The following is a 14912-nucleotide window of genomic DNA, read 5'->3' as shown; positions in this document are numbered from 1 at the left end:
ATATTACCTTTATTTGATATTCAACAGTGCTTACACTACAGTTTACATACATTCAAACTCTTAAAACAACTTCAACTGCCTCTTCACACATATTCAGGACATCATCAAAGTTTAGCTTCAGGTTTTACAAAAGGCAACAAACCCACTGCAGTTTCTTCAGAATTGGTATTTCCTACTAATTATTTTGTAATTAATTCATATCCTAGTTTGTAGCAACACAGATGTACTGCAGGTCAAATCCACCTATACTCATTATCATTATCATTTTGCTAAACTTTTCACCCACTTTCTGGCTGGCAAATACAGTAAATCCGTAAAACAGTTCTTCTTGACCATTTGTATACAGTGCAGCTTTAAATGATGCTTGTGCCAGCCTTGCTGTCCTTGTTAAATTGTACGCCACTGCCATCTGCTGGTCGGCCAACAGACATCGTCAGCTGGGCCTGCTTACAAACATGATCTTCCATTTGTTCTGTATCATCATAATTGTCTTTCAGATGCAGAAGTTAATCTCTACAACAAGAATGAATAATGTCCGGAATAAAGTGACTCAAAGTCATACCCTTACTTTTGGAAGAAATAAAACAGTGCCCCGAAAGATCAGCAAAAAATACAGCCTTTTGCAGTTTTAGCTTAATTAACTTATTATATTAACTTTTCAGATGTAACACATATCAAGTCAGATAATGTCATGTCTTTTTTCACATTCTTCCATAGACAAATAAACAAAGTAGTTATCACACATAAACAAATGTGTGATAACTACTGACCTCTTTTTTTTTTACATTTGACCATTCCATATAAAGCTTTTAAACTGTCTTAAACTTAAGCTTTTTTAGACACTTTGCTTTCTGTCAACAAAGTTCCGAACAGAAATTTGCAACTTCAACAAACTCAGCTTTGCTCTACTACACTCGAAGGTGCAGTGTTTTGAGGATGTCAAGGAGAAGCAGTTGTGTCAGCAGTCTCCGACTCGGTGAACAGCAGATGCCCTGAAAAGAAGCTGTCACTGGTCAGACCATTGCCATCATGGTTGGCCAACAGACAGACCTTGTCTCCCTTCTGAAGCTTAATATACGCGTTGCCACTTGCTGTGATGTAGCCGCTATGCCGGGTGGTGAATGAGTGCACAATCAGTTTTCCGTTATGAATCAGATCCACGCTCGCAGCTTTCTGGAAGATTGTGCAGTGGAACTGGAACTCATAGACACCTGGTTGCGCACAGGTGAAATACCCTGTCGATACATCATAGCTATTCTGTCCATTGTAGATTACCTCATGAAATGAAATTGGCATGCCAGCTTCAGGAAAATTGTTGCCCAGTCGTACAGAGAAGGCAACCTTGTTGTCAATGTGAGGGTGTTTAGTGGGTTTCGGGGGGGCTGGGACTCCTGTGAATAAAGAAATGGGTACAATCAAACCACAGAACTATTCCATTTTAAAATAAGGCATCTAGTATATCAATTTCAATATTTTTGGATTATCAAACAGGGAGTGGCAGATTTATTTGGTAATCAATGTGAATCTAAAGAAAATTCAAGGGAAGAAATCTGTTATCTCCAAAATACTTCATGTTGCCTTCGATGATCCTCTGTCAACTGTGACAGAGAGGACTCAACTCACCATCCTCATTCCATGGGCTGAGGTCAAAGGCAGGGATGTCCTTACACTGAGTGTATCCTGACCCACGAGGTCGGTACTGGAAGGGTCTTTTAGGTACCTCAGTGATACCAGTGTTGTCACAGATGATGCGGGCAAGTGATGTTTCCCTCAGGGACGCCCTCTGAGCGTCAGTGAAGACTCCGTTGTTCTCCCACCAAAGTCTGAAATTGGACACTTTGTTATCATTTTGAGTCTCTGGTTGTATAAATGACTATAAAGGTGCAGTTAGGTGAAGTTATGTCTACATAATTAGAAACATGAGTTAGATAATATACCGGTCTCCCTGGCGGATCTTCTGGAACTGAGTGGCAATTAGGCAGGCAAAGAGGGGTCCCACTCTACCACCACGGACAAACGGCTCAGCCACTCCTCCCATCCACACGTCGATGTTGTCAGGTGTGTGATAGAGATCCAGAAGTTTCTTGGCCATATCTGTGTTGTTCAAAACACTTGCCAGCTCTGTCAGATTTTTGGGTTGCGAGAGCCCGCAGTGCTTGCGCCATTTGTTGTATCCTAAAAAGAGCCACATGTTCAATTTGACACATAAGCCTTTACAAAGATGAAGGATACAAACTGTATAAAAAACCAATAAATACCTGGGAGTCCATGGTCTCTGCCTCTCTGCAAATTAAGAGCGGCCAGATCAAGCGCCAAATCACTGGAGAACTTGAACAACTTGTTCCTGAGCTCCTCAGGCATCATGTGTTTCTGTGAAGACAGCTTGGCCTGGTGGCCTATTAGCCCCCGCAGGATTGGGTCCAAACCACCTAAGGAACGTGGACAATCATTTCATGATCAGTTGAATCTCACCTCTCTTTAGGGAACAACTAAGAAGTCATGATCCATGAGTAGTGCACTGTAGATGACTGGTTGCAGCAGTTGAAGCCGATTGTTTCCACAAAGGCAGTAAAGTGGTTAAAGGCTGATTTTCCATTGAGCTGAATCATAAAAATTAGGGATCGTGGCCATACCTTCAAAGATCAGCCTCCATGGTGTGAAGAAGGCTTTGTGCAGTAGCGGGCTGGGATAATCACGGTGCTCCTGGTATTTCTCATCAAAACGGTAAATAAATGGCTGAACCATCAGGTGAGCAAATCTGTAGGCAGCTGTGGCAAACACATTGGAGATGCTGGGGTCCACATGTTCATCATAACCAGGGTAGGTGGACAGCTGCTTCGCAATTAAGTCTGGACCGACAATGTGGAGCAAGTAGTCTCTGTAGGTGAGAACCTGAAAAACAAAAGAGAAACTGAGTCAGTTGAAGCAGACATAAATGCAAGACTTGTGCTGCTCATGCCGCTAAGCTGTGACAACCCTCTCTAAGCTGGTGGCAGTCAGCAGCATTACATTTTGATATTGATATTGGTAATTGTAGTCACTATTTAAATTTCCTTTTTCATTTCTTTAAAATAAAATTATTTTTTAGTAACAGTTCATGTGTGGTCTTCCCTCCTTTGTGCAGCCTTGTGCTGGGTTGTGACTAAGCACCTGAAGGTATGCTCCCATGATCTTGCGGGCCTCCTGGTAGAGTCTCTCTCCGTCCCAGTGAGGGTTGGGTTTTGCCAGGGCACGTACCAGACGGTTGTGCTCACGCATGAACAGTGTGTGCAGAGAGGTCAGAGCGACGTTCTCATTGGTGCGTTCATCGCCTGGGAGACAAAGCATAGGAAAATGTTTTAATAATTACAACCACAATGTGTGATTGAAGCTTGCAATGCACTTTGTATGTCAAAGTTTTTGCTTCCACTCACCAGCCACAAAGCAGGGCACCTCCTCAGCATTGACGTTTTGAGTAATGCGGGCTCGTGTCGCGCAGATGTTGGCACCTGTGACGAAGAACGGCAGGAGCTCGCGGCCATTGTCTTTGTACTTTGTGTTGACCCTTAAAAGGCCGCTCTTTGTGGAAAGGTTACGGAGGAAGCGAGCTTTGGTATGATCTGAACCGTACACCTGGCCCACGTCAATGACAGCTGTGATAGCGTTCATCTGCTGACGAACATTGCTGGCACCGAAGAGGTGACCTGTGTTGCCAGAACCACAACCGGCTGCTGAGCGGAAGAAGGGCATGCATTCTTCTGAGTGATTGACGAAGCGTTGGTCTCCACTGGGGATCTGTTTTGATGACAAGAGGCCGCTATCATTTAGTGTGTGTGTCTGTGTGTGTGTGTGTGTGTGTGTGTGTGTGTGTGTGTGTGTGTGTGTGTGTGTGTGTGTGTGTGTGTGTGTGTGTGTGTGTGTGTGTGTGTGTGTGTGTATGTGTGTGTACTTTTGGGATAACTTGTCTCTTGTTCTGTACTGTAATGATACTGACCTTGATGGGGAAACAGGGTTCTGTGCGTTCGCAGCTCTTGTCACAGTTGACACCATTACTGAATGAGCTGATGGCAGGAGAATGAGGAGTGAAGGTCAGGTCGTGGTCGATCCATTGGCCGTACATTGTCACCATGAAAGTGTACAATGGGTCACTCTCCACATCAGCATTAGCTGTGCTAATAATACGGTTGGACACGTCCCTCACCTGCGGATTTGATGCAGACAATCAGCACCTTGGTGAAAATTTGTGACAACCTCTCATTTTTGAAAATACATTAAGCATCACTACAGATGTGATTACATTTTCAGTTTCTGCTTCCTTTCTTTACAGGAGCACTGGTCATCTCTGTACTTTCTACTACTTACTATTTATTTACATTTAAAATATATATTTAACCACAGTACCAATGGCAGCAAATGGTTGTTGATCTTCTGCTTAGGGTCCCATCCTTTGGGCAGAGAGATATTATCCTGGTACTCAGCAGGAAGCCAGCGGGTGAAAGGTGTGTTAGCAGACCCCCAGCGAGGGTGTTTTCTGAGAAAAAATAAATCCTTCGTTGTCTTTTTGTCTTTTACATGATTGTACCATATTTGACATGTAGGCTACCGGTCTTTGACATTACTGGTGCTATTTTTCAAAAGGAATGTTACTGCTCCAATTATACACAATCATTTTAATATCTGGATTTGGTAAATGAATTGAAGAAAAGGACAGAACTGGGAAGAAAGTTACAAATTGGCCCCAGGGGCAGAAACTAAGCAGTCAATTAGCTGAGAACATGTCTGTGATTTGCTCTCCCTGGGTCCTCCATGAACTACTCAGCAGCTGCCTCACCTGTTGTTGCAGACATTGCTCGCAGTGCGAAACTTGTCTACGTTTGGAGTGGTGCTGCAGGAAGGGGCACGATCCCGGGGAGAGCAGCCTGTCAGTTTAGCAATGACCTGCAGATCCTCTTCAGAGATCAGATCTAATTCAACGGGCAGAGAAATGGCAACTCAGCTCTCTCCGAATGGCAAATATTTGTAGGTGAAGTTGGAGAATGTGTGAAAGGTTACACACCTGTGGCGTTGATGGAGCGTTTTTGGCGTCTTTGCAGAGATCCCTTGAGCAGTGACACAGTGATGTCCATATAGTCTGCAGCCCGCACAGCATTGCGGGTCAGCCCAGCAGGCTGCTTCAGCAACCGCAGTATGTCCGAAGGATTTGCTGTATTCCTCCTCACACGTGCGATGCTCCTGTATATATTTCATTCAGAATATCGTCAGTGTCATTTTATAAAACTGATCGATGTTTATCAAATTTTTCAATTAGCGAATAATTGACAATACACAAGTCCAGCCAGTTTTTACACCTACTCTTTTCGGGAGGTCAGATAAGTATTGTCCACAGTGGCCTTGGCCGCAACCACAGCTTTCTCAATAACACTCCTGCTCAAACGAGATTCTGCAAAATAATAATGATGAGAAATGAATATAACAATAAATGAACAAATAAATAAAATACATTTTAAATATTAATGATAATGATTTAGTTACCATTATCACTGGCGTTTTAACATTTCATTCATGTCACAAAGTCATAGTATTTTACAAAACATTTATAGAAACAACTGAAGAACAAAACATTTGTGTTCAAGACAAAAATGAAGGAATAAATTGAGAATATTTAGATCAATAATGCATTTTTTTAGCTGTTCTGTGATAATAGAGGTAAAACTCACCTGCATTTACGTGACATTGCATGTACAGGTAAAGACCCGCAGCCAGCACACACAGAAAGTGATTCATCTGAAGAAAAAGAAAAGAAAAAGAAAAAGTATTCACCACATTATGCAGTCACTCGTCAAATTATAAAAAATAATTATTCAGTTATATACATATGTTTATATATAAGTATAATTTTCAGAATTAACGTTAAACAGCTTGAAAAATATAATGGAAAACACGTTTAATTCAATCTAATAAATTACAGCACATTTACTGTAGGCTATGAAAATAAACAACATATGTAAAAACAAATAAATAATAACCTTTGTAGTCAAGTTGAAGCTTGGGTCCTCTAATGGTGTGTGTATCATCCAGCTTGAGTGTCAGATGTCAGAGGTGTCTGTTTCTTTATAGTGGCTGAGTTTGACGTGACATCTCAGGTTCCTCCTCCTGAAATCCTTTTCTTCTTCCTCATTCCTCCTCTGGAGAAGAGACTGCAGTTGAGTAATGTGTTCATTACGGGAACAGGGCTGTGGTTGTGGCTGTAAAAAACATCAAAGTTATTAATACATCAATGATAATTACACCAAGCAAGCACGACTCCATTGTGTTGCACAAAACTTTTCATAAGGAGCACTTGTTTCTTATGTTACACTAAATCTTTTATGTTAATTATTATGAAGAAAATGGGAATGGAACCACAGAGCTTTTGATTAGTCGACGACCTGTGTACCCTTTACCTGTACCCTGAGCCATATTGTACCAGGAAATCTGTTTTTGTTCTCTAAAACCTCATGTCAGGAAAAGGCCTAGAATCAGACTAATGAAGCTAAGTCAAAGATCAGTCAGGAACCCTGTCTTCATGAGCAGGCCTCCATAGTCACATGTACAGTTCCCACTATTTCTAGGTTCCACCAATCTTGTTCTCAGTTTTTTTATTATATCACAATTTGACATGCTTGCCGTGAGCCAATCACCTGTATGCTGTTGCTGGGGCCTATTAACCAAAGTCCTCAGTTCACATCACAATACACTTAATTTCATCCAATTTAGTCATTTTTATTTGTTTTCCGTAAGTCTTTGCTGATGAAATATACACAGGGCTGCTGAATGCATGCGGTTGAAGGGCATCTTTTAATTACAGAAGCTAAAAAAAGAAATTTTGGTTGGAGGACTTCTCAATAAAGCATGGAGCACTTTAATGCTCCCCACCCAAAAGGGCAGAGTTGATACAGCAGTCTGAGAGAAAAAAGTATAGCCATATATTTTTTTTAATAATTGTTCCTATAAAAAAAAAATTGAATTATGGGAGAATGCCACTTCAGTTCTATGAAATTACTTTTTTGACTTTTCTATAGGTCAAGACTAAAACCTAAAGTGAAGCAGCTTTTAGTTCTTCTGCTCTAAGCTGTTTGAACAACCTGCCCAAGGATCCAGACGTCAACATCTTTAAATTTGACCTTTTACTCTTGGTAATTTCCAAACTCTGCATATGAGTTTCATTACAAATTACCTTGTTCCTCCAGCCTTTCATTAAACCCAGTGGGTAGAACCTGGCATGTGGCCTCTCTGGTTTTCTTTACTGGAAGTTAGCGATTAGATTGACAGCTTGTGTGTTGATTAAACATCAGACATAAAAACATTGGACGGGAGGTTCCCAAACTTAGATGAACAGTGTATCTTCATGTAAAAAGTATTGTTGTTGTTTAGGCTCAGAAAAACTAATGCAGAATAATGATTGTCAGTGGTAATAATATATAATTATTATTATTAACAGATTTAATTCCCATAAATTTGTTCAGATAACCTTCTTAATTCAATTAAAATGCTGTTGTCTTGTCAGTGATTGTTTACAGTGTTAAGATGATATTGTGCCATTGTCTGTCACAAAGATTAGTAATATGAGAACAAAATTTTGTGACGAGTGGTTTCCACGTGTAATAATTGCAGGGTGTAAATAAGACAGTGAAGTATGTAGGTGAAAATGTGTGCTATTGACAGCTCCTTAAAAGTTGTTGAGCATTAAATACTTAAAGCTGTTCACATCTCACCAGTGTCTTTATTTGTCATAAAGGGCTGAAATGAATTTTCAGCCTAGATGATGTTAATATGAATACTAGATGTTCAGTTTCCTCCTCTTAGTGGCATGGCGTTGCAGGAGACATGAACTTCATAAACTTGTATTAGTTCAGTTGAATATAGTTTATTGGTTTGAGTGTGGCTTAGGAAATGCACCACACACACACTGACTCGATTCGTTTGGCAGTGCGCATGAGAATGGGAGAGCCATACCCTGCCCCTACCCACTAAGAGGAGGGGACTGGCTAAGGGTGAAATGGGATTGGGCCTTAGTGTTGAGAGTTTCGCCATGTTTTCTGAGTACAAATTCAACCAAGCCCTGGTATAATATTAATAATAACAATCGTTTATTTTTTTATTATTATATTCTAAACGTGCCACACACAGACCAGCGCACACAGAAGCTGTAACCAGACGATGCTGAAGATACTTTTTAATGATACGTACATGTGCCATCAATGTAAAATATTTTTTAAAACAAGTTCAACAGCCCGGTTTGCTTTGGTAGAATAACAAACAGAACACCTGGTGACTTTGGCTTTCGGACAACACCTGTAGGCAGCACCAAAAACGAAACTTACTTGTTTGCTAACAATAACTCCTGCATGGCTCCCTGGGTGTCTGCGCCATTGACTCGCCATTCTTCTGACTCCGCCCTGATCAGAAATGAGCTTGGTCTGATCACATTCCAGAGGGGAGTCACCCGTTCTTGCTCCTATACAATTAAATCTAAAAAGAAAATGATCAGTGTGCAGGACTGTTGGCAAGTACAAGATCTAGTTAAAGGCTGAAGCAAAGAGAAGTGTTGTAAGTTTTCTTTTTAAGACATTCACTGAACTAGCTTCTCTGATATGTAGTGTCAGTCTGTTCCACATCTTTAGAGAGTAATCTACAAAAGCTGAATCTTAAATTTTCTTTCTAACAACTTGCTGCAGATGATCTCAGTGTTCTTGAGGGAACATACTGTAGTTAACTAGAGAGTCAGCTGTGTAGGCCCAGCCCATTCAGAGCCTTATGTGTAAGGAGGAGAACCTTAAAGTCAGTCCTGTGTGTTTCAGGCAACCAGTGCAGAGCAGCTAGAACTGGACTATGTGTATTTCTCTTCTTGGCTCTAAACAGCCAAAATTCTGTATTGCTATATCATTTTGGGGAAGGGCTGCTTAAAATGACTACAGAGCCCAGGTTGTCATGCATACTGTTGGTCTCCAAAGACTGTCTCACCTCACCGGCTTTTGGACGATCTTTTATGGCCTTGTGGCTCTGCCGGCCGTCAGCAGACAGAGTTCACCAAATCTGGAAGTGAAGTGCCTCACCTGTGTGTCAGTGTAAATCACATGTTGACAATTTTGAAGTCAAACGTTGAACGTTTTCTCCCAGGATATTATATTTGACCATACAGTTCCTCAAGGTGCAAGCTTAACTTATTACAGCTCTGCCCACAGCCTCCTGTCGTCCCAGGAAATAAATACAAATGGACACTGGAATAATGGAATAGGTATCCTCACTACAGTATACCGTAAGATCTTTGTAAGATCCTTACTGTTACCCCCTTATTCCACAACTTAACATCTCTTTCCCCAGAAACTACATAGAAGTACTGTAACATACTGTATTAGTACAAAAACTATTCCATGAATCCAGAATATTTACACTGTAGGCCTACATTCTGTGGTGTAGCGTGTTACCCTACAATCTTAAGTGACTTTGCCTTGTTGCTCCTTTTTTGATGATGTTGGACAACATTTTGAATTTGAAAGCAGCATTTACAGGATGTACAAGTATTTTTGCCTTTTTGAATTCTTCTCCACATTTGTATGACAGTAAACAAAGCAAGGTTTGCTTGGAAGGCAGTTATGTGACTACATTGTTTGTGATTATATGGTTTGGAAACCTTTCAGCTCTGATACGGTAAGTCTATAGTTAGTAGTCCCATCCATCACTGAAAAATGTTTGAAATGTGCGTGACTCTGTGTGATTTTAAGGTTGCACAGCCAGGGTGCAATGTAAACTATGAGGAACTGTTGGGTGCTGCTTTTTTGTCTCTTAACCCTTCCTTATGAGCGATGCTACAGTATATGTCTAGGGAAAAACTGGACATATACTGTAGCATAAATTTGCCTTCTTAACATATTTTATCCTAATTTGAAGATCCACATATGTACACATAAGATTTGCAATAGCTCGAGCTCTGGCAGAACAAGATCCAACAGGTTATCAGTCAACTTATTTTGATTTTACTTTTACTGAAAACATGATGATGATGACTGAATATATTATTTCAGAGTTTAGACATTGCAGATCTATGGTATGTCAAGAATTTCTCCATGGACTGAGGTCAAAGGCAGGGATGTTCCTGCATTTAGTGTAACCGGACCCTGTGGGCCGGTACTGGAAGGGCTGCTCTGGTAGTTCAGTGATACCAGTGTTGTCACAGATGATGCGAGCAAGTGATGTTGTATTGTCATTCAGGTCTGCTTACCCCCTGGCAAATCCTCTGGAACTGAGTGGAAACCAGGCAGGCAAACAGGGGTCCCACTCTCCCTCCTTTGACAAACGGCTCAGCCACTCCCTCCCATCCACACGTCGATGTTGCCAGGTTTTCCATAGAGAGCAAGCAGTTGCCTGGACAGTTTTTTTGTTTTTCAGCATTCCTGCCAGTTGTTTCTGATTTCCAGGTTGGGACAGCCCACAGAACTTACGGCATGTGATGTAACCTAAAAGGAAGCACGCAGTGTGAAAAGTAGGACAATGTTCTTGTCAAAAGCCAGAAAATGCTCAGATGGAACAACATCCTGGAGATACAAGCACCAGGCACTCCATGGTCTCTGCCTCTCTGCATGTTGAGAGCGGCCAGATCCAACGCCAGCTCAGTGGAGAATTTAAACAACCGGTCCCTCAGCTCATCAGTCATCATGTGATCCTGTGTGTTCAGCTTGGCCTGGCGACCCACCAGTCCCCTCAGGATTGGGTCCAAACCCCCTAAGGAACACAAGAGATAGGAACAATTTAATATGGACTATTTTAAAGCTTTAGTTACATTTGTGATAAATATTTGAGAATCTTGGCCGCATGTCATTGCAGGGTGTTTTTTTAGTTTGTTGGTTTTTTCAATACTTCCATCAAGGAACTTAATGAGCACTTAATTCTTGGAAGTCATGATCCATGAGTAGTGCACTGTAGATGACTGGTTGCAGCAGTTGAAGCCGATTGTTTCCACAAAGGCAGTAAAGTGGTTAAAGGCTGATTTTCCATTGAGCTGAATAATAAAAATGAAGGATCGTGGCCATACCTTCAAAGATCAGCCTCCATGGTGTGAAGAAGGCTTTGTGCAGTAGCGGGCTGGGATAATCACGGTGCTCCTGGTATTTCTCATCAAGACGGTAAATAAATGGCTGAACCATCAGGTGAGCAAATCTGTAGGCAGCTGTGGCAAACACATTGGAGATGCTGGGGTCCACTTGTTCATCATAACCAGGGTAGGTGGACAGCTGCTTCGCAATTAAGTCTGGACCGACAATGGGGAGCAAGTAGTCTCTGTAGGTGAGAACCTGAAAAACAAAACGGAAAACTGAACCACACAGGATACTACTCTTTCAACCGTTATCCAAGACTTGTGCTGTTCATACGGCAAAGCTTATCTCTTACCTGAAGGTATGCTCCCATGATCTTGCGGGCCTCCTGGTAGAGTCTCTCTCCGTCCCAGTGAGGGTAGAGTTTTGCCAGGGCCCTAATCTTTCCTGCACACTTAATTTTCTCACTGCCTTGTTTTAAACTATGGGAGAAGGCCACTTCAGTTCTCCTGAAGTGAAGCAGCTTTTAGTTCTTTTGCTCTAAGCTGTTTGAACAACCTGCCCGAGGATCCTGATGTCGACATCTTTACATTTAAATTTGACCTATCGCTGTCTTTCTGGCTTGTGCTTCATACCTTTCTGTTCCTTAAATGTTCTTACCCTTCTTTGTTTCAAGTAATTCTTGGTAATTTCCAAACTCTGCATAAGAGTATTATTACAAGTACAAGTTTCCTCAAAACCAATGGGTGGAACCTTGCATGTGACCTCTCTGGTTTTCTTTACTGGAAGTTAGTGATCAGATCGACAGCTTGTTTGTTTATCAAACATGGGAGTTCCTCATTGTGCTGTCAGATTCCTCGGACTCAGACTTATCTCATGCAATACTTTTTTATTTTCAAAGAGGCACACCCAGCTCTGTTTGCTGGTAGGAAGCAAAGGTGGGTATAAATGGGTCGAGCACAGGACTTAAACTCAGAGCACTTACAGACAGGTCTCCTGTCCCACAGCTCAAAAACATCTGTGAAACTACGACTGATGTGAAACTATGACGTTTTAAGAAAATGAAGTGGAAACAAAATAACAAAAAGAAACATACATAGGATACAGTTAAACAATAAGTGAAAGCTGTATCAGGAGAGAGTCACAAAGTTGAAGTAAAAAATTAATTTGTTTTTTCAGAATTAACAGGCTACAATTGGACAGAACATTTTAAGGAAAACTGTGGAACATGTGACACGTTTAACACATTTAACACAACCAGCGCGTAAAACCTAATGATGGCTGACTACTTTTGTGAATGAGTGTTCTCTTTTTCAACATATTCATGAATATAAAATCTCTGACACAGTTAAAGAAATTAATAAAAACTTGCAGAAATAGAAATATGCATTGAAACCGGCCTGTCGCTTTTAGTATAAAAATTATCCAATATTATTGTAGCCTGATTAAAAACTCATCATAAAACTGTAGATTAAAGAAAACAGATTATTTGGAGTGTGCATAGATTCTGTTCTTACCTAAGAACAAATCCCAGATAAGAAAACATTGATGAGTGTCAGACATCGGTGCTGTTGATGTCACACCAACTCAAAAAGTCTGCTGTGATAGCGGCTTACCAACTTACAGCTTCTTGTGGCTAATGCTGCCCTTATATCAGAGATATATTGTAGCAGTCAAGAGAAAGCATGAGTGACCAATCAGAGAGGATATGAGACTTTTTTCAGGTCGTGTTTGGTTATATAATATTTCACTCATAATCAGATTAAGACCAAAAACTCAACTCAATTCAAATACAAACTTCTTTACAAAATGTCTTGCATTAGTATAAATCTCTAATACACCTGGGTGAACGCTCCTTGCTCAAATCTTCCATCAGAAATTGGGGGTTAGGGTTAAAGTCTTTGTCATAAAATGTGCAACCTCCGTTTTGCCCTTGGCAAGCATGGATCAAAGACGCTTTCTTTTATTCATTATTTATATTTCAATCCATGCGGTTCATTTTTTTTCTTTACTGTAATGCTTATTATTATTTACTGTATTCTGCCTCTTTGAGTTTGAAAAGATTTTGAGCACTTGGTGAAGAGAGACTCCTGAACTGTTGGTCTTACATGTCAAAGACAGTGCATTGACATATAAACACCTGCATACAAGAATCAAATGGTTGAAATTATATTGGAAAAATGTCCTTTTCACTAAGTTAAAAGGGTATCTCAAAAAGGTGTAAAAAGGGCAGAGTGCAGTAGCATCATGTTCAGGCCCGGATCTAGACTGCTCAGATTGGGGGGGCAATAAGAAATTTGATGTGGGCACCTTTTCCCACAGTGAACTTAGAGTTGAGAGTTTTTCCAAGTTTCAAAGAATGCGTCGCAAAAGGAAATTCAACCAAGCCGTGGTGTAATGATAATTACAAAAATAACGATAATAATATTTAATTATTATTTTTTACACATGCCACACACAGACTAGCACCACTGAACGTTTTTGTGGGCATTGCCCACCCAAATTTCTACTCTGCCCACCCAATGGTCCGCTTTATTCTGTGCCATTTGAATCGTGTATCGAATAAGTCTTGTTTTTGGTGCTGCCTTCAGGTGCTGTCAAATAAAAAAAACACTACACAGAGGAAAACCAAGTCAGAGTGTCCAGGTGTTCACAGTTTGTTCTTTTACCAAAGCAAACCGGGCAGTTCAACATGTTTGTTTTAACATATTTTAAATCAAAGTCACCTGTGTCATCAAAACAATATTCAGTGCGGTTTCATTGTAGCTTGCTTACTGGAACTCATCACCTGCATGTGTGCTTCAGTGCAGGCGTTAAAAATGTGCAGTGGCGCTAGTCTGTGCATGGCACATCTAAAAAATAAAAAATAATTAATATTAATGATTATTATTATTATTGTTATTATTATTATACCAAGGCCTGGTTGAATTTACTAATGTGACGTGATCCTTAAAATTAGAAAAAACGCTCAACACCAAGTTCACTGTGTGAAATGTTGCCCATCCCAAATTTCTAATTGGCCCCCCCAACCTGAGTGGTCTAGATCCAGGCCTGAGTGAGGTGTTTTTCTGGTCCTGTCAGCATTCAGGCTCCAGAGCTCAGAGTCAGCTGATCCATCAGGTTGTTGGGTGGACCAGATTGTAGAGCATCCCAGTGAAACCTGCTCCACATAAAAGCATGCGTCAGTGATGTAGGGAGCAAACTAGGTCAATGCCCTGTGTGTGACCTCTGCTCTGCTGCCCTCTACTGGTCAGAGGTCTGCATGAAATGTTATTTTCACTTCACATATGAGTTGTGGACTCGAATTCAGTATTTATTACAAATTAGTTATCATATAGACAACGTGTAATGGTTGGTTTAGACATACAGCACAGGTCTTACCAAATTCCCGCCTGGTGGTCTTTGGAATGTTCCATCCTTTGCAATTATACAACTGGATAGAAAGCTTTTTTATTCACAAGTGCCTTCAACTTATTTTACAAGGTCATGCCATTATTGAATTTCATTGTATTTTTTAATTTTGCACATTTCTATCTACTTTATTTGTTTTAACTTTCACCCTCAACTTATAGTTAAATCCTTATACAGATGTACCCTGTTATAATTCTTTAACCACTTTTAATCTCTTCACCTCTTTTATTTTGCTTGTGTTTCAAACTGGGCGTCTGAATTTAAATAATTTCTTTTGAATCTTGTCTCTGTCATGTTTAATGTCCATGTGCAGCACCTTGAACCTACCTCTGTGTATTTGTGCGTTATATTTAAAACTGCCTTGCCATGTAAGTTAAGCCACCCAGCCTAATAACCTATGTCATTTCAGTTTTTATGTTTTTTATTTGTTTGTTTTTTAGAATAGTATAA

At 40.5% G+C, this 14912-nt stretch overlaps 2 protein-coding genes across 2 annotated transcripts; both read right to left on the bottom strand.

Annotated features, from left to right (window-relative positions):
- LOC117768490 (eosinophil peroxidase-like) lies at nt 1-6104 on the bottom strand. Its single transcript, XM_034596888.1, has 14 exons — nt 6006-6104; nt 5697-5763; nt 5332-5419; nt 5036-5211; nt 4811-4943; nt 4381-4510; nt 3974-4180; nt 3414-3774; nt 3151-3311; nt 2634-2892; nt 2259-2429; nt 1938-2175; nt 1624-1823; nt 1-1391 (listed from the first exon to the last, which is right to left on the bottom strand). The coding sequence occupies exons 1-14, from the start codon at nt 6051-6053 to the stop codon at nt 940-942; spliced, it is 2691 nt and encodes an 896-aa protein (XP_034452779.1). The 5' UTR covers nt 6054-6104; the 3' UTR covers nt 1-939.
- A 4352-nt stretch (nt 6105-10456) lies between these two features.
- On the bottom strand, nt 10457-11482 carry LOC117767675 (eosinophil peroxidase-like). The gene is made up of 4 exons (XM_034595477.1): nt 11407-11482; nt 11051-11309; nt 10551-10740; nt 10457-10475 (listed from the first exon to the last, which is right to left on the bottom strand). The coding sequence occupies exons 1-4, from the start codon at nt 11422-11424 to the stop codon at nt 10457-10459; spliced, it is 486 nt and encodes a 161-aa protein (XP_034451368.1). The 5' UTR covers nt 11425-11482.
- Nucleotides 11483-14912: the final 3430 nt, after the last annotated feature.

This window comes from Hippoglossus hippoglossus, chromosome 9 (assembly GCF_009819705.1).
Source record: "Hippoglossus hippoglossus isolate fHipHip1 chromosome 9, fHipHip1.pri, whole genome shotgun sequence".
NCBI lineage: Eukaryota > Metazoa > Chordata > Actinopteri > Pleuronectiformes > Pleuronectidae > Hippoglossus > Hippoglossus hippoglossus.
This window is presented reverse-complemented; position numbering and strand designations above follow the sequence as displayed.